General features: G+C 45.4%; 1 protein-coding gene across 2 annotated transcripts in view; it reads left to right on the plus strand.

The window, feature by feature from the left end:
* Window positions 1-3972: 3972 nt before the first annotated feature.
* The window catches only part of LOC147450223 (uncharacterized), a 36843-nt gene continuing 14572 nt past the window's right edge, over window positions 3973-26243 (plus strand). Inside the window, exon 1 of one of the 2 annotated variants that reach the window (XM_086519506.1) lies at window positions 3973-5144. In XM_086519506.1, coding sequence (XP_086375632.1) covers window positions 4626-5144 — 519 coding nt within the window. In that variant the 5' untranslated portion in view covers window positions 3973-4625. The remainder of the gene's footprint in view (window positions 5145-26243) is intronic. The other variant, XM_086519505.1, reaches the window with a different exon arrangement.

Below are 26243 nucleotides of genomic sequence, written 5' to 3' on the forward strand. Positions count from 1 at the left end.
TTTCTAAGTTCTCCTTTTGAGAGTTGGTTGTTCCTTGGGGTGAGGACATCATTGGGACCACATCCCTTTGCTGTTTTTTCCTGAGTGTTTTGAACATTCTTTTGTTGGTTTATCAACTTTGCCAGCCCACCAATCTCTGAAGAAAATGGAGGTATGATGAAGAGTGAGTTCTTCCTCAAACCTTAACTGCTTTCTAAGTACATTGATATGTGGGTGGAGATCTTTGTCTTCTTTGCATTTGGTTTCCAAATCTATTAACTCAGAGTAGATTCTTCCTCTCCTGGCCTTCCTGATTGCAGCTACTTCTTTCTTGAATCTGATGAGATATTATTGTGTCAGCTTGACATCTGTAGACCATGTTTTGGCGGGGGTGTCTCCCTGTGAGAAGGATTGCACCCATATGGCTTTAATTTGGTCCTGAACTTTGGGTAAGTTGGAAAGGGTGGGATCTGCATGGAACCAATGATTCCTGATTTTAGTATGCTTGTCATCCAATGTAATGACCAATGGGTAGTGGTCAGAGCCACATGATGTATACCTACGTTTAGCTTTAACCCTATTGAATTCATTGGCTAGCTGAATGCTTAGATAACATCTATCCAACTTTGCCTTTTTGGAATTATCCCCGATGGAGTAATTTTTCCAGGTGAACTCCCCTACTAGACCTCCATCCCATAAATCCGACTTGTTTCTCAAGGCTTCCCAACTTGTTTTTTCAGACCGTGAAACTGTAGTCCCCTTTTTCTTAAACCTGTCCTCTATAATTTCTACCATGTTTAGGTCCCCGAAGAGGACCAGTGGTCCATCTAACTGGGACAATGTCTGCCACAATCTGGTTTTGTATGCTGTAAAGCCAATAACATAGATTGAGGCGAACGTGCAAAGAATCGGTTCCTCAACGAATTCCTCAACCCAATGGTTCGCCTTGCAAGATTTTTGAGAATTGATCTTCCAGTAAGGGGGAAATCCCTAGAGCAGTTCCCTCTGCCCCTTTGTTGTGAGTAGAATGTTCCCAAATTAGAGACCGCGAGACTGTCTTCAATCTCTGTAGTAGCTCTTCTCCCTAGGCTTTGACCTCCTGAAGTCCGATGATGTCCACAAGGTAATTTTGCAACCAATTTTTGATCTTTATAGCTTTGAGGGGATTAGAGATCCCTTTTACATTCCAAGAGAGTAGCTTCATTTAATACTCTTCCTATCTTCATATTCTTATTCTGACCCCTTCGGAGGAGCTCTGTGACACATCATCGTGAGCCCTTTTGTGGTCCTTGTGAAGGTCCATGGGGGAGGGCCCCATTTCCTTAATAGGTGGGTCGGGGGCAATGTTCTCCTTTATTGATTCCCTCTGGGGTTCCTTCTTTATTGAGGTCCATAACCATTTCGTAGTCTGCTGCATTGACCTCCCTTCCAACCTAGATGTAGTGTCCTCCTCTTCTTCATTGTCTGGACAGGTAGAGTCGGCAACTTCAGAATCCTCCCACTCAGGTAAGGCGGCTAATATGGCAAACCTATTGCTAGGCTTGGCTTTAGGTTTACCCTCATTGGACTTATCGACTTTCCCTCTGTTAGTCTAACGGTTAGGAGGGGCAGTAGGGGGTTTACGATTTGAGTTATTGTTAGAGTTCCCTCCCTCACTGGCTTTGCTGATGATGTTGCTCTCGTTCTTAGGCTTCCTCACAGAGCAGTCTCTTACAAAATGGCCCTTTGCCCCATAATGGAAACAAGCGTTGGGCAAATACTTGTAAACCAGAGGTTGGGAGAAGGACTCGCCATCATCCAATGCTATTATGATCTCAGAAGGAAGATGTACATTGACATACATTTCGATGAGGGCCTGAGAATGCCAAGAGGGGATGTACTCCCCCTAAAACTCGGCCTAATTGGGCTTCTATTGGCCTTAAATGACCGTGGAAGTGAAGCGAGAGGTTCAGAAATTCCACCCAGATGGAAAGTGAGTCATAGCATCTCTCTTAGGAATATAAGTTTTAGTCCACTTGAACAAACACATGGGAGAAGACTTGATTAACCATTGACCAGAACTAAGGACTTTGAATGCCATTTCTGCAGTTTTGTGTAGTGTGTTTGAAATAGAACAGTTGCTCTAAACTAAAGAGTGTAGGCGGAAGGGTAAAAGTCACAAAAGTGACTGCCCTTTCGCCGAAACGCACAACACTCTTTGGTCTAGAGCGACTGTTCTATTTCAAACACACTACACAAAGGTGCTGGGTTCAATTCGCTGGATACCTCAGAACGGGTGAGACACGTAGCCAATCGTGCACACAGCGGTAGTAGGCGGAAGGGTAAAAGTCACAAAAGTGACTGCCCTTTCGCCGAAACACACAACACTCTTTGGTCTAGAGCGACTGCTCTATTTCAAACACACTACACAAAGGTGTTGGGTTCAATTCGCTGGATACCTCAGAACGGGTGAGACACGTAGCCAATCGTGCACGCAGCGGTAGTAGGCGGAAGGGTAAAAGTCACAAAAGTGACTGCCCTTTCGCCGAAACGCACAACACTCTTTGGTCTAGAGCGACTGTTCTATTTCAAACACACTACACAAAGGTGTTGGGTTCAATTCGCTGGATACCTCAGAATGGGTGAGACACGTAGCCAATCGTGCACACAGCAGTAGTAGGCGGAAGGGTAAAAGTCACAAAGTGATTGCCCTTTCGCCGAAACGCACAACACTCTTTGGTCTAGAGCGACTGTTCTATTTTTGCAGTTTTGAAAACAAACACATACTAGTTTTTAAGCAACTACTTCAGCCCCTATGGTGCCCCATTGATTTTTTGATCCATCCCTTAAGCACTTTTGCTGGGGGCCTTGGGCCATCCAATATTCCAATCAAAGCCCTATTTTCTAAACTTGCTGTGCTTTTCTGATTTGAGTAGCAGGTAGGATGACAATGGGCGTACCTCTCTCATCCTTTCGCCCGCCTTGGTCAGCATCATTCTTGCTTTGGCCATGGTGATGATCCTCGGTGGTGAGATTCATTTTTCCGTGGGGAGTTCCATTAGCAACATATGAATGGTGACTTGCATCTCCTTGGGCAAGGGGGTCTTGTGAGAACCACCTGAGGTCATGCCTGACCGCTTTCACTTCTGCGAGCTGCCTTTCGACTTCGGGGAGACCATGCTGGGCCGTCTGAGGTATGTTTCAAGACTCACAAAATGGCCTCGGTCTATAGCCTAACGAAGGTAAAGTGGCTGGTACTCGGAGCGTTACTGTGCACCAAAGTAGGGCCATTGTGCCATGGCTGCAAAGGAGTGCTAAATGATTGCAAGGGGGAAGGGGAGATGTCCTTCGAGGACATCTCACGCCTAGGGTGGAGTGGGGTAAAAGCTCGACCCGACCAGAAGGCTACTTCGAGCCATAGCTACGGAGACTAAGCTTCCTCTCTCTCTCTCTTTCTCTCCTTCCTCAGCTTTGGAAAAAAAAAGCACTTAAGTTATTATCAAATGGATTTGAGTCAAAGGAATCAAGGATACATTGATACTTACTAAGGGAATCTACTTCCAACAGCTAAAGTTTCAACATCATAACTGAAGAGGAAAAGCCATGGATCTAGCATCTAACTTCTAGCTAGAGGATTGGATAAGGGTGATTTTGACTAGAAGAGCGCACACACACACACATGCTACAAGGTGGAGGTTGGTTCAACTTGGTTGGCTAAACTGAGCTGGATGGCATAAAGGCCCCAAAAAGTACTGTGCGTACCAACGCCCAAGTAAAGGGGCAACTTAGGCTGGTGTCACACTGGGACGGGGGAGGGATGGCCGTGCTGATTTGGCGCGCTCTCATTGGTACTCCAAAAAGGAGTTTGTCAGAGGGGCGACCTTCCCACCTCGGCCAACTTTTAGCATGGGAGGCCATCTGCCAAAAGCTATGGCGCGAGCACACGGGATTGAGTTTAAACTTTGACAGACAGCGAGAAACCCGGTGGTCGGACCACTTGGCCAAGGCGGATTCGTTGCTGCCTCCACGCAGGTTTTTGGAGAAAGCCCAGTGTGAAAGCAGCGACGGGCGGCACCCTGCAAACAGTGAGGGACGCCCGTCCCACTGTGACACGGGCCTTAGCAGGCTTGTAAAAATAATCGCTTGTCTGAAAATTTCTGCTTTAAGATCCTTCTGAAGTTAAGACCCCCCCGCCTCTCTCTCTCTCTCTCTCTCTCTCTCTGCTCAGCTCAGCTAGAGGTCTTCTCCTGCCAAAGCAAGGACGCCATCGCTGCTCTTTCACTACGTTGAGCATGCCTTCCGTCCTGCATTGTACGCAGGAGTATCCTTTGCCACTTCTCTTCACGTCTTTTCAGCTCAAGCCTTGAGCACCTCTAAGCCTCCATCTCTTCGTGCCCTAGCTCACAGCTACTTCTCTGCCCTCGGTTGCAACCTCCTTCGCCCTCATGCAGAAGCAGATAGCTCTAATTCTGGTTCCGTCGCTCTTAGCTATGTCTGGTGCCCGCATTTCTCTTCTCAGGTGGATTCACTCCTATCTCCATCAGCAGCATCGGCATTTCCTGCTATAGCGATGGTAATGCATGGTGGCGCTCTGTCCACGTAGACACATGGAGAGAGAGCACGCCACCACCTCAAACTTCTTGAGAAACTTATCGTAAGAGAGCTCCATGGAAGCTTCCTCTACCTCTGCTTCATCATCTAGAAGTAACGGGCACCCGTTCAAGCGCTACACTGTTACTAGCAGCAATGGGGCACATGACAATGGTGTGCACTCGGTGCAGTACTCCAAAAAGGGCGACTGGGTCCGGCTAGTACTTAAAAGCAAGGAGCTCACAAGTAGAGCTGCCAAGCCCTCGAGTAATGAGAAGGGAAGCAGAAGCTTTAGCAGAGTCTGGATTTACGCAGTTGTCCTTGTCGTTGTGGTGTGCTATTTCACAGCTGAGGCATTTTTGCAAGGATCTATCGGCATACTCTTGCATGGTAGTGCCGCTGTTGCGTCTAAAGCTCTTGCAATAAATCCCTTCCACGATCTGGCAGGCAAGACTCTCTCGTCCGAAGGGGTTCTTGAGTATAAGGTGAAGTTTGTTCCTTCGAAGCTGAAAGAACGTTTTATAAAGCAGAGATTGGCCCTTGATAAGCAACGGAAGGAGCACCGAAACCCAATCCGAAGGCCTCGCCTTGCAGCGGTACTTCAAATTTTTGCATGCAAGTTTCGCTAATTTGTTTGATGACGAGGTTGTGGCCCTGTGGGCTCTTTCATCAGCTCTGCATGCCTTCCAAACGTATCTTTTCGATTGGTTAGGAGATGATCGTCTGGAGTACAAAGTACTGTGAGTAATGTGTACTTTGTTGGGGATACAACGTGCATATGTACCGGCCATGGCTTGCTTAGCATCTACTTTCAAGATCTTTTGGAACATTTGTTGATCCTTAGGTTTGAATGCGAGCTCAGGCACTGTGAGGTTGTTTCAGCGTAGGGGCTTCATGACTCTCACAATCTTCTTACACATCATCTGATGTGCATGCCTGCATTGCACGAGAGAGAGAGAGAGAGAGAGAGAGAGAGAGAGAGAGAGAGAGAGAGAGAGAGAGAGAGAGAGAGAGAGAGAGAGAGAGAGAGAGAGAGAGAGAGAGAGAGAGATGACATTCATGATGGGTTTGTGATGTGGGGGACGAATGCATGGCTATTGTGATTTTCAGGGTCACATACTATGTTGAGGGTTCTTCTACAGATCTGATTTTCATGCTCACATCTCTGGCCGCGAACGAGGCCCTCTTGATATGCTATCCGCTTCTGTGGGATATGGATTAGCTTTTTACCTCGATTCGTGCATTAGATTATAAATTAGTGGAAGGCTCAATGACCTCACAGCCTTTTCTAGCGGTTACTACCTTGATTGCTATATGGTCAGAGTTGATGCATACTCTTCTTAGCCAACAGGATACATCGGCAAGCTCCTCCAGGGTTGCGGAGTGACGCATACACTCTTTTCTTTGGCTATGAGCATAGGGTTGCGGAGTGACGTATACACTCTTTTCTTTGGCTATGAGCATGGTCTTCACTTTTTTCAGTATGGATCAAGGACACATTATGTTGCATTATGCACTTGCTCAGTGGTTTATTATGCAGTCTTCTTGTATGCCACTACAATATATAGCTACCACTTGCATTGCAGTCCTCCGGTTTGTACTTCCTTTGGGAGAGAGATTCACGTCTTTTGATTACACATGGCTGACAATTATAGTCTGCCTTTTTATCATCGTTGCCAAGGTTTCAAAGATGCACTGTATAAGCTTGGCTTACACTCGACCCACATGGTATTTAGTGGTATTTAGTCAACACTATGCATGATGGAGCTGATGGTTATATTGTCTTGTGGGTGACTACCATGGGTCTATACCTTGCACTTCCCTTTAAGGGTGAATCTGGGCTTATCCTGGATTCATCTAGGTATATATGTGAGGGATGCATCAAGTGAGAAGTATGGAGAGAGGTGGTTTTGGAGCGATCAACCCCTTATCACTTAACTCGCTATTCGTGATTTGGTTGCATTCTATAAAATGTTTAAGGAACTTGTTGCAGATAGCAGATGGAAGCTTTGTTTTGGTCATGAGGTTGCTCATGTTGCAACAAACATTGTGAACATCAACAAGCACCGCTTGTTGAATCTGATCCAGCCATGTACTTTAAAGTTTGCTTGGATGGTTATTGATGTCGATGCTTGTTAATCTGTAGCTTAGAATGTGCATTGATTGGTAATGCTTTCGAGGTTATAACAACAAAAGAAGGCAAAGTAATATAGTAACAATGAAAAGCTTGATGTGGAGAGGCTTTGAAAGTGGTGCGGCATTGCAATAATTGTGTCGAGAAAGAGCCGTTTTTGGTGAAATTGTCTTAAGCACACAAGAGAAACTTTGATTATTGTGAAGTCACTAATCTTTGCCCTCTTGGAGATGCTATCTTCAAATTCTTGTCCATTGACTTCAGGGGGTAAGACAACGCTTACTAATTGAGATTCTTGGGACTGGAGCATTGACAATAGTGCTTCATGTCACCTCCCCTTCAAAGGATCTTATACCCATTATGCAAGGCATTGCGGTTCCATCTTTCTTGTTGACAAGTTGATTGCATCGATGTAGCATGTCCACGTGGGTGGCTTGGCACTCAGAGCCATGTGCACAAAAAAACTTAAGTGTTTGTCAAGCTTATGTGGTTTTGGAGTTGATTCACATTGACTTATGTAGACTATGTAGACTTCATTCCTTGGGGGATCTATATATTTGATGCTAGTGGTGGATGACTTCAATTGATTCACTTGGGTGTATTTCTTGAATGCGAGTAAAAGACTTTCGATATCTTCAATAATTGATGTACATTAGTGTGGAAGAAAAAAGCCAAGCAGCTAAAGACTAGTCATGCAGACAAGGCAGAGAGTTTGCTTCTAATGAGTTTTTGAAGTATTGCATGAACACTGTGATCAAGGATGAGCTTACTGATTTTGGATTCTCTTTAGATAATGTGGTTTTGGAGTAGAGGAGTAGGACCGTTGTTGATGTAACGGGACGGGCACCACGTGCCAACGGGAAAGAACAGAGTGAGTAGACTTTTAATCACTTCAAAATGTGCATCTTCTTGAGTTCGCTTGCCTTAGCCTTGAGCTAATTTATGGTCAATTCTTCGGCTACCCAAAGCTTTCTTCCTTTAAGAAGGCGGGATTGGCGTAATAGCTTTGTTCGCTCCTCTTTGTCCTTGAATGTAAGGATACATTGCTTGGGTGGAACACGTCTATGTGTGTTCTTTATCCAAGAAATGGTTTTGGGCTTGATGTGGATGGGTTGAAGAATGTCGTTGAGCTTGGTGATTGCGTCTTCAAGTGTGTCCTCATCGATGCACCATGATGTGTGGAGCCCCCCGATTCTGTGTAAGGTGCAATGGAATGAATGTTTGAACTTTGCTCAAGATGAGTGCTCCGAACTGTGCTCAAGGTTCCTTTTTGTTCTTATGGAAGGGAGAGCCTTCCGTTCTTAATGAGAGTGCAATGATCATAACAAAGTGAATGGACATTGTGCGTGCAAGTGTATGAGACTAAGAGATAGAGAGAGAAGAGAAATACGACACCAAGACGTTGTAAAACCCTCCTCCGAAGGCCCCACTCTCGTCGGCGAGAGTGGTCTACGATTGATTGCACAAACTAGTACAAAGTGGATACATGTCACTGATGCAAGTTTAGGCTAGATCGACGACGACGACGGTGATGGCGAGACCGATCTATGGGCTGAAAATTGGCGCCTTTGTACTGCTGTCCAAAGACGCAAATGGCTGAAATCTGAGGCTGAATGGCTGTTGTCCTAAAAAACGCTAATGGCTGAAATGATCTGACACCAAAACCGCTGATGTGGGCAGGTGCTGGTCTTTAGGGCTTCATAGGCTGAAAACCTGCTGGTCTTTATATGTTGAAAAACGCTATGGGTTGAGGTTGCAATCTGGAATCGCTAGGGCTCTGGAAAACGCCAGGGGCTGAGGTTGTCTTGCGGTGTAGCCTTGATGAAAAACGTTGATGCTGAAGTCTTCTGGCGATGCAATCTGTGATGAAAAATGCCAAGGACTTGGGGAACTATGGCGATGTTGCTGCTTGCTGAAAACGCTAGGTGAAGGAAGTCTTGCTTGGAGGAGAAATGCCACCAAGGGTTCTTGCTGAGAAGTTGCCTGTTGAGCGATGGAGCTCCTGCTGTCTCTTCTGCCAATTAGTGCTAGCTTAGGTTTGCTTATATACAAACTTACTCAATTTGCCCTATCTACTTTCCAACAAAAGTCACTTAAAAATAATAAGTGAAAAATGTCAAAAATAGGGAAAATAGGCTAAATGCACTGGAAAATTCCCTGAAGGATTCTGATGGGAATGCTTATGATCATGCTGTGTGCAACGGATACTAAGTGCCTGGGCATGCACGATCTGCGAACAGACTCACAAAAGTGCCAGAACACTTCTAATCTAGGCTGACTGGATTGACGGAACCCTTGTTATGATGTAGCTTATCCACGGACACATAGGGTTGGATGTGTCACGTGACATCCCCTCCTTTTCGAAGTGAGGTACTGGTACCGAATTGTATGGCGTTGAGGGAGATCGCCAATAGCATCTCGAATCCTGGAAGGGACTCTTTGCCGGCCCACTCTGATGTGTGGGTCGTGCGGTACTTGAACTTCATAAAGGTCTGCAACGCTTGCTTCTTTGGGCCGCGCCGAAAGCGACAAAGTCTTCTGTGGCTCTTTCGATGCTTCAACTTCGTCTAGAGTCATGTTGCTTTCTTCTTCAAGAATCTCCATGGCTGAAAATTCCTGAAACGATTTCCAACACAAAACCATGAACATACCTATTCCATGTAAAGTGAGTGGAAAAAATTGTCGTCCTAATAGACTGTGCATACAATGTAGATGAACGAAGCGATGGAGTACCAAACCGTTCACCACATACACGCAAACAATGAGATCGAATCTTTCTCTTATGATCTAGAGCAATCAACCGTGGCAATTCACAACGGAAATGCCCATGCTTGGTGCTCATACTTTCATGTGCTCTTTCTACGAATGTGTCGTGCCAAGAAAGAGACATGGAATGTGACTTCTTTGAATGCATACTTTTCAGCTTTTCATGAACAATACGCATACATTCGTGCTCATTCATGAGTGAAACGTGCTCAACATACAATATGTCATGCCTGTGAAAAGGGATCACATAAAGATGCTGACGAAAAAACAGGAAACGATCACAAATGAAACACTCGAGAAATGCGTGCTGACTATTCATGCGAACACATAATACTTCCTGTAAGGGTTCTTTAAACCTAGGCTCGAGAGCCAAGATCGGTTCTTCTTGAAGGGGTGCTTTGGACCTAGGCTCAAGAGCCAAGATCGATCCTTCGTGATTGATCGAATCTGAAACGAGGTTAGCTTCGCTAGAAAAAGCATCAACTAACTCATCATCCTTGTGAACAATCACGTCATCTTCATGCAAATCGTCATGCTTGTGAGAAATCACATCTTGATCATGTAAATCATCATGCTTGTCAGTGTCATCCAAATCATCATGCTCATCATTATCATTCAAATCATCATGCGTATCATCATGCAAATCCCGTGTGTCATGCTTTGAAGAAGAAGAGAGTGAGAGAGTCTCCTTCTGCTGAATCCGTTCAATCTCCGCCTGCATATTTGCAATGAGAGAGGGAGAATGAACAACTTCCTCTCCACAAATGACAATGGGAGAGTCACTTTTGGCATTCAAAGTGAACGTATTTTCCGCCCAATCAATGAGAGGCTCATACTCACGAAACCATCGAATGCCCAAAATCATATCACATCCTGAGAGAGGAGAGACAAATTTTTTTCTACGGAAAGCAGCTTGTTGAACTGTAAACAACATACCAAGACACTCTTTCGTGATGAGAGAGTCCATACCGGGAGCAAAGCCAGAGACCTCGAGAGGAGATTTCTGACTAACCTCTAGGTGGGCTCTCTCGACAAGAGAGGGACTGATCACATCATGCATACTACCTGGGTCAAACAATATGACAAAACGCTGCCTCGTCATATGACCATAACATTTAATGAGAGACTCATCAATGGGAGGGTCAGGAGAAACTTGGGGCACTCTTGTGTTATCATTAATTGCATTGACAGAGGAAGTGGGTTCTTTGGATTTTTTAGATTCATTCGATTCAAGCTTAGGACATGTTCTTTTTATGTGACCCTTAATGTGACAATGATAACAACGACCTTCCTTAGAATAAGTGCTTTGCTCTTCCGACGTGATGTATCCTCCTAAAATTCCTTGTGCTACCTTTTCATTTGGAGTGAGCTTAGGTTTAGCAATTGTGTTAGCCTTACCCTTAGGTTCATTGGAAGAATTCTTTTCTGAGAGACTATTGTAAGATTGGTTAGAAGAGTTACTGTTCGTACCATTCTTACCGTTCTTACCATTCTGAGGATTCTGAGAAGTCTGCGAGGTACTTGTGGAAGTCTTGTTCTCCTTAGGCTTTCCCTTGTGCTTCATCTCCTGTGCGAGAGCAATCGCTACTGCCTTGTTGAGATCGATTGGATCGAAGACTTCTACATCAAACTTGATGTAGTCGTCTAACCCAAAAAGGAATGCCTCTTTGCACTCATCATCCGACTTGCGTAATTGAGTACCTAGCTGCAAAACATGATTAGAAAAAGACATAACTGGCATACCATTTTGCTTGAGAGTGCGCCAATCGTCCTTCAATCGTGCGAGGTACTGAGGTGGCATAAACTGCGTCTTGAGCTTGTCTTGGAAATCAGCCCAATTGAAAGAAAGGGACGTGAATTCGTCGGCTTCCTCTAGGTGCGCGGATATTGTGCCTCTTGCCATGCGTGGTACCAATTGATGGCATCATTGGCAAGGTACATAGCTGCCGTCAAAACCTTGCTATTCCCTCTCTTCTTAGTTGTCGCAAAATAAGCATTAAATTGATGCAACCAAGAATGAATAACCGTAGCATCCATCTTACTATCATACTTATTGAAAGTCAACTTCTCTGTGACTGGGTTGTTGGAGTCCGCATCCCGGCTTGCGCAACTACCAACCTCTTTGGCTGGTTCAGACTTCAAGGCAAGAACTTGTCGAACCAATTCTTGAGTGCGGAGTTCTCTTTGAGCCTCACGCTCGGCCTCCAAGGCCGCTCGTCTTGCTTCAGCTTCCTCCTGTCTTTGTGCTTTTCTTTCTTCTCGTTCATCGCGCTCACGTTCCAAGGCAATGCGAGTCGCTTCTTGTTGTATGGCAATTCTTTCGTTTCTTTCTTCGCACTCGCATTCCCTGGCTTCTTGTCGTTCTGCTTTTCTTTCTGGTTGTGCCAACGCAACTCGATTCGTTTCTTGTTGTTGTGCCATCATCTCCATCATCGACTTGACCATCGCCTCCATAGAATTTGGTACAACTCGTGGCATAGATGGGGAAGGGGGAGGGTCGGGAAAGTGCAACAGACTTGGACACTCCAAGTCAAGAATCAACCGCGACAACACCAAATAACCACTTCCAAACAATTCACAGATCACAATAGATTTGCACTGGCCTGGTGGAGTTCCGTGCCTAGAGATATTGGCCCCAAAGACTGGCGTCTCTTTCGGTATTTCTTTTTATATTAATCAATCATCAAAGTACAAGAGAGCGGTTAGGGTTTCACTCTCAGACTCTGCGTCTAGATGCTCTGAGAAGTGAGGCCCTCACCACTAATTTAAAGGTTACAAGGGATGCCCAAAAGCAGAGCCCCAAAAGCTTTTAAAATCAAAAGCATCAGTTCTCTCTCTCTCTCTTAGAGAGTCTTTTCTCTTTTTTTTATAAAAAAAAAGCAAAAGCAAAATTCGCGTCGCTCATCATTTTTCATTTTTTTTAAAAATTTAATAATCCGCCTCCGCGATTTTCGGAAATTAGGGTTTTTGGCAAAAATTAGGGTTTGTAGGAATTTTAGGGTTTCTGGCAGAAATTAGGGTTTCTGTTGTCCGCCACGTCATCACTTTGTGACATACCCCCCTCTTGAAAGCATTGTAATCGACCGCGATTACGCCTGCGAAACCGACAAAAGCCATAAACCGTCTTAGCAGACACTGATTGTTAGTACCTACGTACTAGGAACACACATCTAGCACATGTATAAAATCGACAATCACATCACACGACATCACAGGACATCACCAGACATCACAGGACATCACATGACATTCAACATTCATTCGGATCTTAGACCATGATTTATCGGCAATGTAGCTAGCAATCACATCTAGGTCCAATCGGGACCTCATCGATGTCCGATTGACTAACCCCTATTGCAACCATGTCTATTCGAGATCAATCAGACCAAAATGCTGCAGTCATTTCGGCTATCAGTTCCTGCACTCACAAGAAGTCAAGAACAAATCAGTATCATAATCAGGAATTCCATTTCATAAAGTCATCCAGCAGAATACTGTCAGCTCTTAGTATCCCTGAAGCTCAAAGAGACATCAGTGACTTCAGTATCAAAATCGAGGCATCTGTTGACAAAGGAGTGGAGTGACTCCCCTCTTGTGCATCCCACTGCACCAGATCTCCGGCCAAGCTGAATTCCGGGTTCCGTTTGGAGTAGACTATGCTAAACCAAAACATCGAGGTAAAGTTTCACAATCCGAGGAGTATCTGCTAGGTCCTCCTCCTCCATCCACTTCGCATCAAATGCAGGAAAGTTCTTGAACTTAACCAAGAACCGCCTTCGGACTTTACCTTTGTTCGTATCATTATGTGCCAAAATCTGTTCAGGAACAAGGATCTCCTCGTTTTCTTCCACTTTGGGTTGCTCATCAGGCTCCCCATCATCAGGCACATCACCCTTAACAGGTTTCAAGAGACTCACATGCAATGCATTGTGAATCCTCCAAGTATCTGGCAGTTTCAATCGGAAGGAGACATCATTTATCTTGTCAGTAATCTGGAAAGGTCCGTAGTATCACATACTAAGCTTTGGAAAAAGCCTCTCCTTTCCCTTTTTCTTTCTTAGGCGTGCCTTCTCAAAAGTAAGAGCACCCAATCATCCTCCTTCAGTTTCCAGTCGCGACGATGGCGATCCGCTGCCTTTTTCTGTCGTTCTTGAGACTTCTGCAAAGTCTCGCGAACCTTGGCAAAAGCTGTATCCAAGTCTCGCGAATATTCATCCGCTTCAAATTTCTAATCTTTCGTGCTCAGGAAGGATGGAACCTTCGCAGCACTTTCAACAATCTCACATGGCGTCTTCCCCGTCGAAGAGTGTATCGTGTTACTGTAGGCAAATTCCACCGAAGATAGGTTCTTTTCCCATTGAGTCTTCTGATCCGAGATACAAGACTTCAATAAATCTAAAATCACTGAATTGGCAATCTCAAATTGCCCGTCAGTTTGCAAGTGGAACGATGACGAGAACTGCAACCGCGTGCCAATGTTCTCCCAAATTGCCTTCCAAAACAAACTCATAAATCTGGGGTCTCTGTTGGAGACAATCGTCTCAGACGTGCCATGTAATCGGAAAATCATCGTGATCATTCTGTATTCTCGAGAGATAAAAAAAAATGAAATCCATTTCAATATTTTCTCAGGGGCGGGTGGGTATGGGTAAAGGTTGTAACAATCCCTGTGCCTTATGCCTGTCAAACTTGACCTTCTGGCATACCAAGCAACTGTGCACAAACTCTTCCACATCCTTCTTCAGTCTCCGCCAAAAGAAATATCTCTCTACCCCTTTCATGGTGGTAGCAAATGCCGCGGTGACCCGTAAAAGGTGGACAGTGGCAATCAGTCATAACCTTTTCCCTCAACGGCTGTGTAATGCACAACATAGTCTTTTTCATCAAGTAGCCTTCCCGAAGGGAGTGTCCAGCTACTGTCTCCCCATCCCGTATCCGTGTGAAAATATCTGCAAAATCTGTATCTATGGCACACTGATTGACCATATCCTCGAAGCTCCTATGATGTATCGCGGAAATAGCCAGAACCAATGGTTTTCGAGACAAAGCATCTGCCACCACATTCTTCTGTCCCTGCACATGGACAATCTGGAAGTGGAACTGTGACAAGATGTTCACCCACCGCATTTGCTTTTCCGAAAGCTGCTTCTGTGACAAGAAGTAGCGCAAACTCTGATGGTCTGTAAAGATAGTAATTTTTTTTTTTTGGGTTAATAATCCGTCTCCGCAATTTCCAAAAATTAGGGTTTTTGGCAAAAATTAGGGTTTGCAGGAATTTTAGGGTTTTTGGCAGAAATTAGGGTTTTTGTTGTCCGCCACGTCATCACTTTGTGATAGAAAGCCTCCTGGTGGGGAAAACTCTTCTTCGCCACTCCCATGTTCATCACTTGTATGCAAAGTATCCATTCCGCTTTGGGTGATGACCATGCACTATGATCTTTGGTGTTTAAGTTCACGAGGAACTTGGGTTCTTGCGGGTCTTGGGTTCTTGGGTTCTTGAGGTTCTTGAGGGTCTTCTTTTGCTTGCAATCTATGTTTGAGAAGGATCTTCTCTTCACCCGAGTTCTGCTCTTTTCCGCGGGCGCACCCCTTCGCGGCCTTGTGCTCACACCAAGGTTGCATTTTCCCACCTCACGTCGATTGGCCGGCCGCTAAGTGCACGGTCCGCTCTCAATGAGTGAAAAGAGGCACAAGGGGAGGTTGGACAAGCCCTTCTTTCCTGGGATTCCTGTCACTCTTCAAAAACACGATTAGGAATCGACATGCCCAAGTGAACTTGGGTTCGTGTGACCTCAACAAGCAAAAACAAATTCTGTGGTTCTTTCCTTGAGTGATACAGAACACTGCCAAAGCTCTGATACCAATGTAAGGTGCAACGGAATGAATGTTTGAACTTTGCTCAAGATGAGTGCTCCGAACTGTGCTCAAGGTTCCTTTTTGTTCTTATGGAAGGGAGAGCCTTCCGTTCTTAATGAGAGAGTGCAATGATCATAACAAAGTGAATGGACACGGTGCGTGCAAGTGTATGAGACAGAGAGATAGAGAGAGAAGAGAAATACGACACCAAGACGTAAAATCCTCCTCCGAAGGCCCCACTCTCGTCGGCGAGAGTGGTCTACGATTGATTGCACAAACTGGTACAAAGTGGATGCATGTGACTGATGCAAGTCTAGGCTAGGTCGATGACGACGACGGTGATGGCGAAACCGATCTATGGCCTGAAAATTGACGCCTTTGTACAGCTCTCCAAAGATGCAAATGGCTGAAATCTGAGGTTGAATGGCTGTTGTCCTAAAAAACGCTAATGGCTGAAATGATCTGACACCAAAATCGCTGATGTGGGCAGGTTCTTAATGGCTGAAAACTGCTAGTCTTTAGGGATTTATAGGCTGAAAACCTGCTGGTCTTTATATGCTGAAAAACGCTATGGGCTTAGGCTGCAATCTGGAAACACTAGGGCTCTGGAAAACGCCAGGGGCTGAGGTTGTCTTGTGGTGTAGCCTTGATGAAAAACGCTGATCTGAAGTCTTCTGGCGATGCAATCTGTGATGAAAAACGCCAAGGACTTGGGGAACTATGGCGATGTTGCTGCTTGCTGAAAACGCTAGGTGAAGGAAGTCTTGCTTGGAGGAGAAATGCCACCAAGGGTTCTTGCTGAGAAGTTGCCTGTTGAGCGATGGAGCTCTTGTTGTCTCTTCTGCCAATTAGTGCTAGCCTAGGTTTGCTTATGTACAAACTTACTCAATTTGCCCTACCTACTTTCCAACAAAAGTCACTTAAAAATAATAAGTGAAAAATGTCAAAAATAGGGAAAATAGGCTAAATGCATTGGAAAATTCCCCTGAAGGATTCTAATGGATTCTGATGGGAATGCTTATGATCATGTTGTGTGCAACCAGAGGATATGCATCTATACTAAGAGCATGGGCATGCACGGTCTGTGAACAGACTCACAAAAGTGCCAGAACACTTCTAATCTAGACTGACTGGACTGACGGAACCCTTGTTATGAAGTAGCTTGTCCATGGACACATAGGGTTGAATGTGTCACGTGACATTTTGACTTTAAGACCTAGAGATTCTTGTATTCTGCTTTCTTTTAAGGTTGCGTGTATTGTGATGTCGATCTTCTTATGTGTCACCTCGTGAACCCGAAAAGGAAAGCTTCTTTTCATTCAGCATCCAATTTGTGTAATTGGACACCAATTTGCAAAATACGGTTAGAAAAAGACATAACAAGAGTGCCATTTTGCTTTAGACCACGCCAATCTTCTTTAACTGGTCTAGGTAGTGCGTTGGCATGAAGCGAGCCTTGAGCTTGTCTTGGAAGTCGACCGAACTAAAAGAGAGGGGTACGTGTCACAAATTGATGACGTGGCATGACCAACTAATAAGTTGTTCCAACTTATGGGCAACTGGTGAGGGGCCAAAGGGACACAAAGGCATTAAAATAATGTGTAAGAGCTGTTGACATGGTTGACTGTTGTAGGGACGCCCTCGAATTGCGTTGCTGACGTGGCATGTCGTACGGAATTCTACAATTCACGTTGGTTGTTTTGGACGGCAGCTTTTGGCACCAGATGCTTTTTGAATTGAAGCTTTTCATTAATACTGCTTTTCCAAGGCCAAGGGCCTTTAAATAGAACCCTAGCTCCCTTTGGCTCATACAAATCTGACGAGCCGGTGAGCAGAGGAGAGCCCAAGGCAATTGTACTTGCTCAATTTGAGAAATATCGAAAGGGGCGCCAGTCTTTGGGGCCAATCTCTCTCGGCACCGAAGTACGTCGGGCTGTGTCGACTCAATTGAATAGTGATTGAATTTTTTGAGGTGTTTTAAATAAATCTCTCGTGTCGCGACAAATTCCAGACTTGGGGTGTCCAAGTTTGTTACAATGGTATCAGAGCTCAGTCGATTAGTTTGCTATCGGGAAATCCTATCCCTTTTTTCGCGACACACAGGGATTCAGGCAAGAATCAAACGACTCCTCCTGCCACCTTGAGAATGGGAGGCAGTACGGAGAATTGAGTGGATTAGCAGAGCACAAATACGAGCCACCTCGGCCTACGGAGTACCAGCTTATGGAGATGCAATGTCAACAGTAGGTTGATGAATGCGCAAAGCAGATGCGCCAATTTGCAAAGGATCCACAGTATGCCAAATTTTTGACGCGGCACCCGATGGATGAAGTGCATACTCATTGGCAAGTTGCAAAGGATCCATAGTATGCCAAATTTTTGACCCAGCACGTGATGGATGAAGTGCATACTCATTGGCAAAAAGCCATTGAGTCACCCATAAAACCGGCCCTCAAGCAGCCTCCTACCCCAAGGATGTTTACTGAAGAAGAACTTAATGACGTCGTCAAAAAACGGATCAATCAACTTTTGGAAGCGAAGAAGCCGTCGAAGAAACAATTGAAGGAGTGCAACAAGGGGACTGACTACCTCGGCTACTTGGGCCGTCAATCTTCTTTTGCAATTAGTCCATGTGCATTATGCCTGTCAAACTTGACCTTTTGGCATACTAAACAACTGTGAACAAAGTCGTCCACATCCTTTTTGAGTCTCGGCCAATAGAAGTAACGCTCCACACCCTTCAAGGTGGTATCAATGCCGCAGTGATCCATAAAAGGTGGACAATGGCACTCTGTCAAGACGTTTTCCCTCAAAGGCCGATACAATAGGGACGGACTCGCCCTTGAGTGGCTCGGTCTTCGAGGAGAGTACCTGTAGGACCAACTCTTGCATGCATTGGTCTCTCTGCGCCTCTCGCTCTAACTCCATAGCCGCTAGCTTCTTTTTGGCCGCTATGCGTTGAGCAATGGCACTCTGTCAAGACGTTTTCCCTCAAAGGTCGATACAATAAGGACGGACTGGCCCTTGAGTGGCTCGGTCTTCGAGGAGAGTACCTGTAGGACCAACTCTTGCATGCATTGGTCTCTCTGCGCCTCTCGCTCTAACTCCATAGCCGCTAGCTTCTTTTCGGCCGCTATGCGTTGAGCTTCGCGTGCTTGCTTACGCTCGAGCTCCATAGCTGCCCTTCTTTCTTTGCGATCTCGATCCATGGCGGCACGTTGAGCCTCTTGTTGTAGCATCATCTCCATCATCGTCTTGACCAAAGCCTCCATAGAGTTGGTGCAATCTGCGATGTAGATGGGGATGACGGAGGATCGGGGAACAATCCTAGTGTAGAAACTTCCTCTTCTCCAACTCCACTCTCATCACCTTCACGCAAAGTATCTATTCTGCTTTGGGTGATGATCATGCACAGAGTTCTTGGGGTTCTTGGGTTCTCGAGTACGTGGGTACTCCGGGTTCTTGAATACTCGGGTTTCTTAGGGTTCTTGAGTACTCGGGGTTCTTGGGGTTCTTGAGTACTACGGGTTCTTGGCTTGCAATCTGCGTTTAAGAAGGCTTTTCTCTTACCCAAACTCAACTCCTTCCTGCGAGTGCACCCCTTGGTGGCCTTGCGCTCATGCCAAGGTTGCTTTTTCCCACCTCATGTCGATTGGCCTGCCGCTAAGTGCAAGGTGTGCTCTCAATGATTGGAAAAGAGGAACGAGGGGAGGTTGGACAAGCCCTTCTTTCTTGGGTTACTTGCCACTCTTCAAAAACATGGACTAGGGATTGACACGCCTAAGTGGTCTTGGGTTACGTGCGACCACAACAAGCAAAAAAAACTCTTGTGGTTCTTTGTGCTTCTTTCCTTGAGTGATGATACCGAACATTGCCAAAGAGCTCTGATACCAATGTAATGTGCAGTGGAAGTGAATGAAGGTGTATGGCTCAGGATGAGTGATCAGTGGGTGCTCAAGGTTCCTTGATGGGATGGGAGAGCCCTCCTTGACTTAATGACAGAATGTACAATGACCCAAAACAAAGAGACTGGAAAACTGTGAGTGCAAAGTGCATGAGAGAGAGAGAGAGAGAGAGAGAGAGAGAGAGAGAGAGAGAGAGAGAGAGAGAAGAGACGGCACCAGATGGGGTCCCAAACCCTCCTCCAAGGGCCCCCTCTCTATTGCTAGAGGGGTATTTTTTTTAGATTGCACAAAGTCTACTACAATGCTTCTAGATCCCGTGGTACTTGACGACGTTGTCAATGGCTGAAATCTGAAAACTCTATGTGTTCAGCTGGAGATTTGCAACTATGGCGGTTCTACGGGGCTGATCTGCAAAAACGCTGGCTGTTTGAGGCTGAATCTGCAAAACACTGGCTGTTTGAGGCTGAATCTGCAAAACACTGGCTGTTTATGGGCTGAAAACTGAGCGCTGGCAGATCTGCAACAATCGGGTGAACTGCAGCGAGGATCTGCGACCTGACGGGTGAGGTTCGACGAAGCTAAGGGCTGATCTGAAAACGCTGATCATGCAGGCTGAAAACGCTGCTCTTGCTGATACAAAATGCTAGGCCTTCTTCCGAGAACTGCAAATTGCTGGCTGTTTACGGGCTGAAAACTGAGCGCTGGCAGATCTGCAACAATCAGGTGAACTGTAGCGAGGATTTGCGACGTGACGGGTGAGGTTCGACGAGGCTAAGGGCTGATCCGAAAACGCTGATCTTGTAGGCTGAAAACGCTGCTCTTGCTGATGCAAAACGCTAGGCCTTCTTCTAAGAAAATGCTGAAGAACCTGAGGTACCGCGGGTGCTGGACCTCCTTGTGCCTTCTGCCTCTTCTGCCTCTTGCTAGCACCCTGACCTCGCTTATATAGCTGACTACGACTGGGTCGAGCAACTATCATCATGCCTCCACGATTTGGAAATCCCCAAAAGTTATTAATAAAACAACTTATAAGAGGTGTTTCACATGCAGTCGCAAAACTGGGTCCATGTGGTGGAACATGCTCATGCTGGGTATTGGGTACTGATCCTAATGATCGTGGGTTGTGCAATCAGAGGGTATGCAGCTAGGCTCACAAAGGTGCCTGAACACTTCCTAGGCTACCTAAACCCTAGAAGTAGGAACAGCTTGTCCACATGCACATAGGGTTAGATGTGCACGTGACACCACAAAACTGGGTCAAGTAGTACAAATTAAGCCCCACGATTTTGGATTTTATTTAAAGTCACTCATAAAATAAGTGACATGAGAGGTGGTTCACATTCAAGTGCAAAACTGGGTTCATGCGGTGGAAAATGCTGATGCTGGATATTGGGTATTGATGCTAGTGATCATGGGTTGTGCAATCAGAGGGTATTTGCTTGGACATGCACGTTCTGCGTACAAGCCCACAAGGGTGCCATAACACTTCCTAGGCTACCTAAACCCTAGAAGTAGGACAACTTGTCCACATGCGCACATAGGTTTAGATGTGCATGTGACATCCCTCCCTTTCAAGGTGAGGTACTAGTTCCGAGCTGCATGGCTTCTTTGTATTCCGCCAACAACTCAAGGTAATCTGTGAAAAATGCTTCATCAACCCACATTGCCTTGTGGGTTCCTCGATCTTTGAACTTCAAAAGGTACTGTCGTGCTTGCTTCTTTGAACCATGGCGAAACCGATGCAGCAAAATCCGCTCTGGTTCCATGACTTCTGCTTTATTAATGATCTTTGGTTCTTCTTCAGAAATTTCGTTTGGTGGGTCTCCCTGAAACAACTTCAACCAAGAGACATGGAAAACGTTGTGCATTGACCATGAATTAGACAACTGCAATTTCATATAAACCTCCAATGACTGGAAAGGACCATACATAAGAAAAGACAACTTTGGATGCTTCTTTCCCTCTTGCTTGAGACGTTGCTTCATGATCCTAAGATAGACCCAATCCCCTTCCTTGATAGAAACATCCTGACGATGCTTGTTAGCTTGACGAGAATAAGACTCTCGAGCCTTGCTTAGCCGAAGCTTCACTCTCTCAATAATCTCATCCAAAGACTGGCTCTCAGCATTGACATCAGGCAATTGATCGATCGATGGAGTCAACAAAGACTAAAATGGACTAAAATTGATTGATCATACAGAGTTCTACCAATGGCACTGGAATATGAGTCATTCAAAATTGCTTGAACTAACGGGAGACATTTGCTCCCAATGAGACTGTTGATCATGCAGATAAGACTTCAAAATGTCGAAAGCTAACTGATTGTAGATCTCAGTTTGACCATCGGAGTGTGGGTGAAATGCGGACGAAAAATTCAACTTGGTGCCAAATTTTTGAAAAGTGCTTTCTAAAAATGTGACGTGAATTTGACATCCCTATCTAACACAATCGACTTTGGCAAACCACAAAAGGGATACCAATGCTTAATAACCAGATGTGCTACATCTTGTGTTGTTATTGTGGTCTCACAAGGAATCAACATGCACAGCTTGCTGAAATGATCAACGATGGTTAGACATCAAGTATTCCTTGATGCAAACTAGGTGGAAGATTAGTCACAAAATCCATGGAAATGTCTTGAAATGGGCCTTCAGGAATAGGCAGCAATAGCATGAGGCCTTGCTGCTTACTCCTAGGGGCTTTGACTTTTTGACAAATGGAACACTGTGTGACATACTTGAACACATCTTCGCATTTTGGGCCAAAAAATAAATTTTCTACCTTTTCTAGAGTGGTATTCATGCCTCTGTGTCCACCCGTGAGTGCATCATGGGCATCGTGCAATATGGCTTGCCTAAGAGGAGGCAACACACAGAGACGGTTACGAAAATACAAAAGACTCTTACGAATGAGATAGTTGTTAGGCCCTTGGGAAGCAAGATCGTGCAACCATTGCTTACCAAACTCGGAATATGCATACTTATTCTTCATGCTATCAAAAGAGACTCCTTGAATAGAGACTGCTGAACTTGTCTCTAGAGCCAAAATCTGTCCTTTGCGACTTAACGCATCTGCAATAGGGTTAGCTTTACCTGGCACATACTCAATCAAACCTCCAAATTGCTTAAAAAACTGAGACCACCGTGCTTGGCGGTCACTCCAATGTGCATTAGGCATAGACTGAAGCCATTTGGGGGCTTGATGACCAGTACAAACAATAAACTCTCTACCATACTTCCAATGCTTGAGAGAATGAATGATAGAGAAAAGTTCCTTATCATACACGTAATAATTCTTTTGAGCTCTGTTTAAGAAATGCAACTGGACAGCCATGCTGTTGCAACACAACTCCTATGGCGATGCTGCTTGCATCCGTCCATACCTCAAAGGGGTCATCCCAAGAGGCAAGGATGAGACACGGGGCCTCAGTGTCACGTGACACATCCAACCCTATGTGCCCGTGGACAAGCTACAACATGATCAGGGTTCAGTCAGTCCAGTCAGTCTAGATTTAGAAGTGATCTGGCACTTTTGTGACTATTCGTAGACCGTGCATGCCCAGTCACTTAGTGTAGATGCATATGCTCTGGTTGCACACAGCATGATCATCAATATTCCCATGTGAATCCATCAAATTCCATCAGATTCCATCAAGGGAATTTTCTAGCGCATTTAGCCTATTTTACCTATTTTTGGCATTTTCACTTATTAATTTAAGTGACTTTTCAACAAAAGTAGGTAGGGCAATTTGCTAAGTTTGTATATAAGCAAACTAGAGCTAGCACTATTTGGTAGAAGAGGCAACAGGAGCACATGCTCAACAGGCACCTTCTCAGCAGAACCCCCCCAAGAGACCTAGCGTTGTTGCTCCAATAGCAACAGCCTAGCGTTTTTGGACCAGATCAGCCAGCGATTTGCACTTGCAGACCCCGACGACAGTAGGACATTAGAACAGCCTAGCGTTTTGCATTTGCAAGACGACCGGCGTCAGAATTGTAGATTTTCAGCCCTAGCGTTTTTGCATCTGCAGCCAACCCTAGCGTTTTGCAGATTCTCCGCAACGGAAAGTCAAGGAACATCTGCGTTTCCGGTTTTCAGCAGTTAGTACCCGCAAATCAAGTCCCGAACCTCGCAGATCTCACCTTCCCGCCGCAGTTCCTCGCCGCATGGTCAGTTTCCGCAAGGTTTACAGTTTCAGCCCGGAAAACGCAGATTTCAGCATCTGCGTTTTCAGCGTGTCGTCGTCGCATCCTCGTCATTGACATAGAGTTAGAATTCAGCAGATAGAAGATTAGCAGATTTCAGCCCATAGCGTTTTTGGACAGTAGTAGAAAGATTGCAGATTTCAGCCCTTAGGTTGACTTCGTCATCACCGTCGTCATCGTCGACATAGTCTAGACTTGCATCAGTCTCATGCATACCAATTGTACGAGACTGTGCAATCATAAGTAGACCACTGACGAGAGTGGGGCCTTCGGAGGAGGGTTTTACAACGTCTCTGGTGTCGTATCTCTCTTCTCTCTCTATCTCTCAGTCTCATACACTTACACGCACAATGTCCATTCACTTTGTTGTGATCATAGCACTTTCCATTAAGAACGGAAGGCTCTCCCTTCCATAAGAACTAAAAGGAACCTTGAGCACAATTCGGAGCACTCATCTTGAGCAAAGCGCAAACAATCATTCCGCTGCACCTTACACTCTGCACCTTACACTCAGTCATCGTAACCTTGAGAGCTTCAAAAGCCTCAATGGCTGCCTCGGGCAAACAACGCGCTGATGGCGAGTTTTCGCCCCTTTCAAAACATCAGTCATGGGTGCGGCAATGCGTGCAAAATTCTTTATATGCGAACTATATGCCTCACACAAACCAAGAAAAGATCGCACATCATATGCTGTTTTGGGCAAATCCCAATTATGAACCTGTTTTACCTTTGCGGGGTCCAACCTGTCACTGTTTGCAGAATGATATAGCCCAGATAAGTAACTCCAGTTAGAAAAAATTCTGACTTCTTAGTTGCAATGTACAACTCACACTCATCTAAACGGGCTAAAACCCTCTCTACATTCCGTTCATGCTGTTCCCATGAGGCAGAAAAAATGAGAATGTCATCTAGGAAAATAAAAACACACGCCAATCATGTCTCCAAAACGACCTACCATGAGTGTCACGTGACACATCCAACCCTATGTGTCCGTGGACAAGCTACAGCATGATCAGGGTTCAGTCAGTCCAGTCAGTCTAGATTTAGAAGTGATCTGGCACTTTTGTGAGTCTATTCGTAGACCGTGCATGCCCAGACACTTAGTGTAGATGCACACAACATGATTTCCCATGAGGCAGAAAAAATGAGAATGTCATCTAGGAAAATAAAAACACACGCCAATCATGTCTCCAAAACGACCTACCATGAGTGTCACGTGACACATCCAACCCTATGTGGCCGTGGACAAGCTACAACATGATCAGGGTTCAATCAATCCAGTCAGTTTAGATTTAGAAGTGATTTGGCACTTTTGTGAGTCTATTCGTAGATCGTGCATGCCCAGACACTTAGTGTAGATGCACACAACATGATTATCAGTATTCCCATCAGAATCCATCAGATTCCATTAGGGAATTTTCCAATGATTTTAGCCTATTTTCCCTATTTTTGACATTTTTCACTTATTAATTTAAGTGGCTTCCCAACAAAAGTAGGTAGGGCAATTTTGCTAAGTTTGTATATAAGCAAACTAGAGCTAGCACTATTTGGCAGAAGAGGCAGCAGGAGCTCCACGCTCAACAGGCAACTTCTTAGCAGACACCCCCAGGAGACCTAACGTTTTGCAGATCCAGCATCACCTAGCGATTTTCCCCATCAGATCAGCCTCGGCTACCGCAGACAGCAAGAGCCCCAGCGTTTTTGCAAGAGATCAGCCTGGCATTTTGCATTTTGCAGAACCACGGCAGCAGAGCAGGACCCAAAATTCAGCCCTAGCGTTTTTAGTTGCAGATCAGCCCCGGCGTTTTGCACCTTTACCGCGACGGAAAGTCAAGGAGCATTAGTGTTTTCAGTTTTCAGTAGTTAGTACTCGTAGATCAAGCCCCGAACCTCGCAGATCTCACCTTCCCGCAGCAGTTCCTCGTCGCACGGTCAGTTTCCGCTAGGTTTACAGTTTCAGCCCGGAAAACGCAGATTTCAGCATCTGCGTTTTCAGCGCGTCGTCATCGACATAGAGTCAGAATTCAGCAGATAGAAGATTTGCAGATTTCAGCCCATAGCGTTTTTGGACAGCAATAGAAAGATTGTAGATTTCAGCCCGTAGGTCGACTTCGTCACTGTCGTCATCGCCGACATAGCCTAGACTTGCATCAATCCATGGATACCATTTGTACCAGATTGTGCAATCATAAGTAGACCATTCTTGCCGACGAGAGTGGGGCCTTCGGAGGAGGGTTTTACGTCTCTGGAGTCGTATCTCTCTTCTCTCTCTATCTCTCAGTCTCATTCACTTGCACGCACAATGTCCATTCACTTTGTTTGTGATCATAGCATTCTCTCATTAAGAACGGAAGGCTCTACCTTCCATAAGAACAAAAGGAACCTTGAGCACAGTTCAGAGCACTCATCTTGAGTAAAGCGCAAACATTCATTCCGCTGCACCTAACATTGGTATCAGAGCTTTGGCAGTGTTCTATATCACTCAAGGAATAAACCACAAGAACCACATAATTTTTTTTTGGCTTTGTTAGGGTCGCACGAACCCAAGTTCGCTTGGGCGTGTCGATTCCTAATCGTGTTTTTTGAAGAGTGATAGGAATCCCAAGAAAGAAGGGCTTGTCCCGCCTCTCCTTGTGTCTCTTTTCACTCATTGAGAGCGGACCGTGCACTTAGCGGTCGGCCAATCGACGTGAGGTGGGAAAAAGCAACCTTGGTGTGAGTGCAAGGTCGCCAAGTGGTGCGCTCGCGGAAAGGAGTAGAACTCGGGTGAAGAGAAGATCCTTCTCAAACACAGATTGCAAGCGAAAGAAGAACTCGAGAACCTCAAGA

The sequence above is a fragment of the Adiantum capillus-veneris genome, chromosome 9 (genome assembly GCF_014529385.1).
Source record: "Adiantum capillus-veneris isolate H3 chromosome 9, ASM1452938v2, whole genome shotgun sequence".
Classification (NCBI taxonomy): Eukaryota; Viridiplantae; Streptophyta; class Polypodiopsida; order Polypodiales; family Pteridaceae; genus Adiantum; species Adiantum capillus-veneris.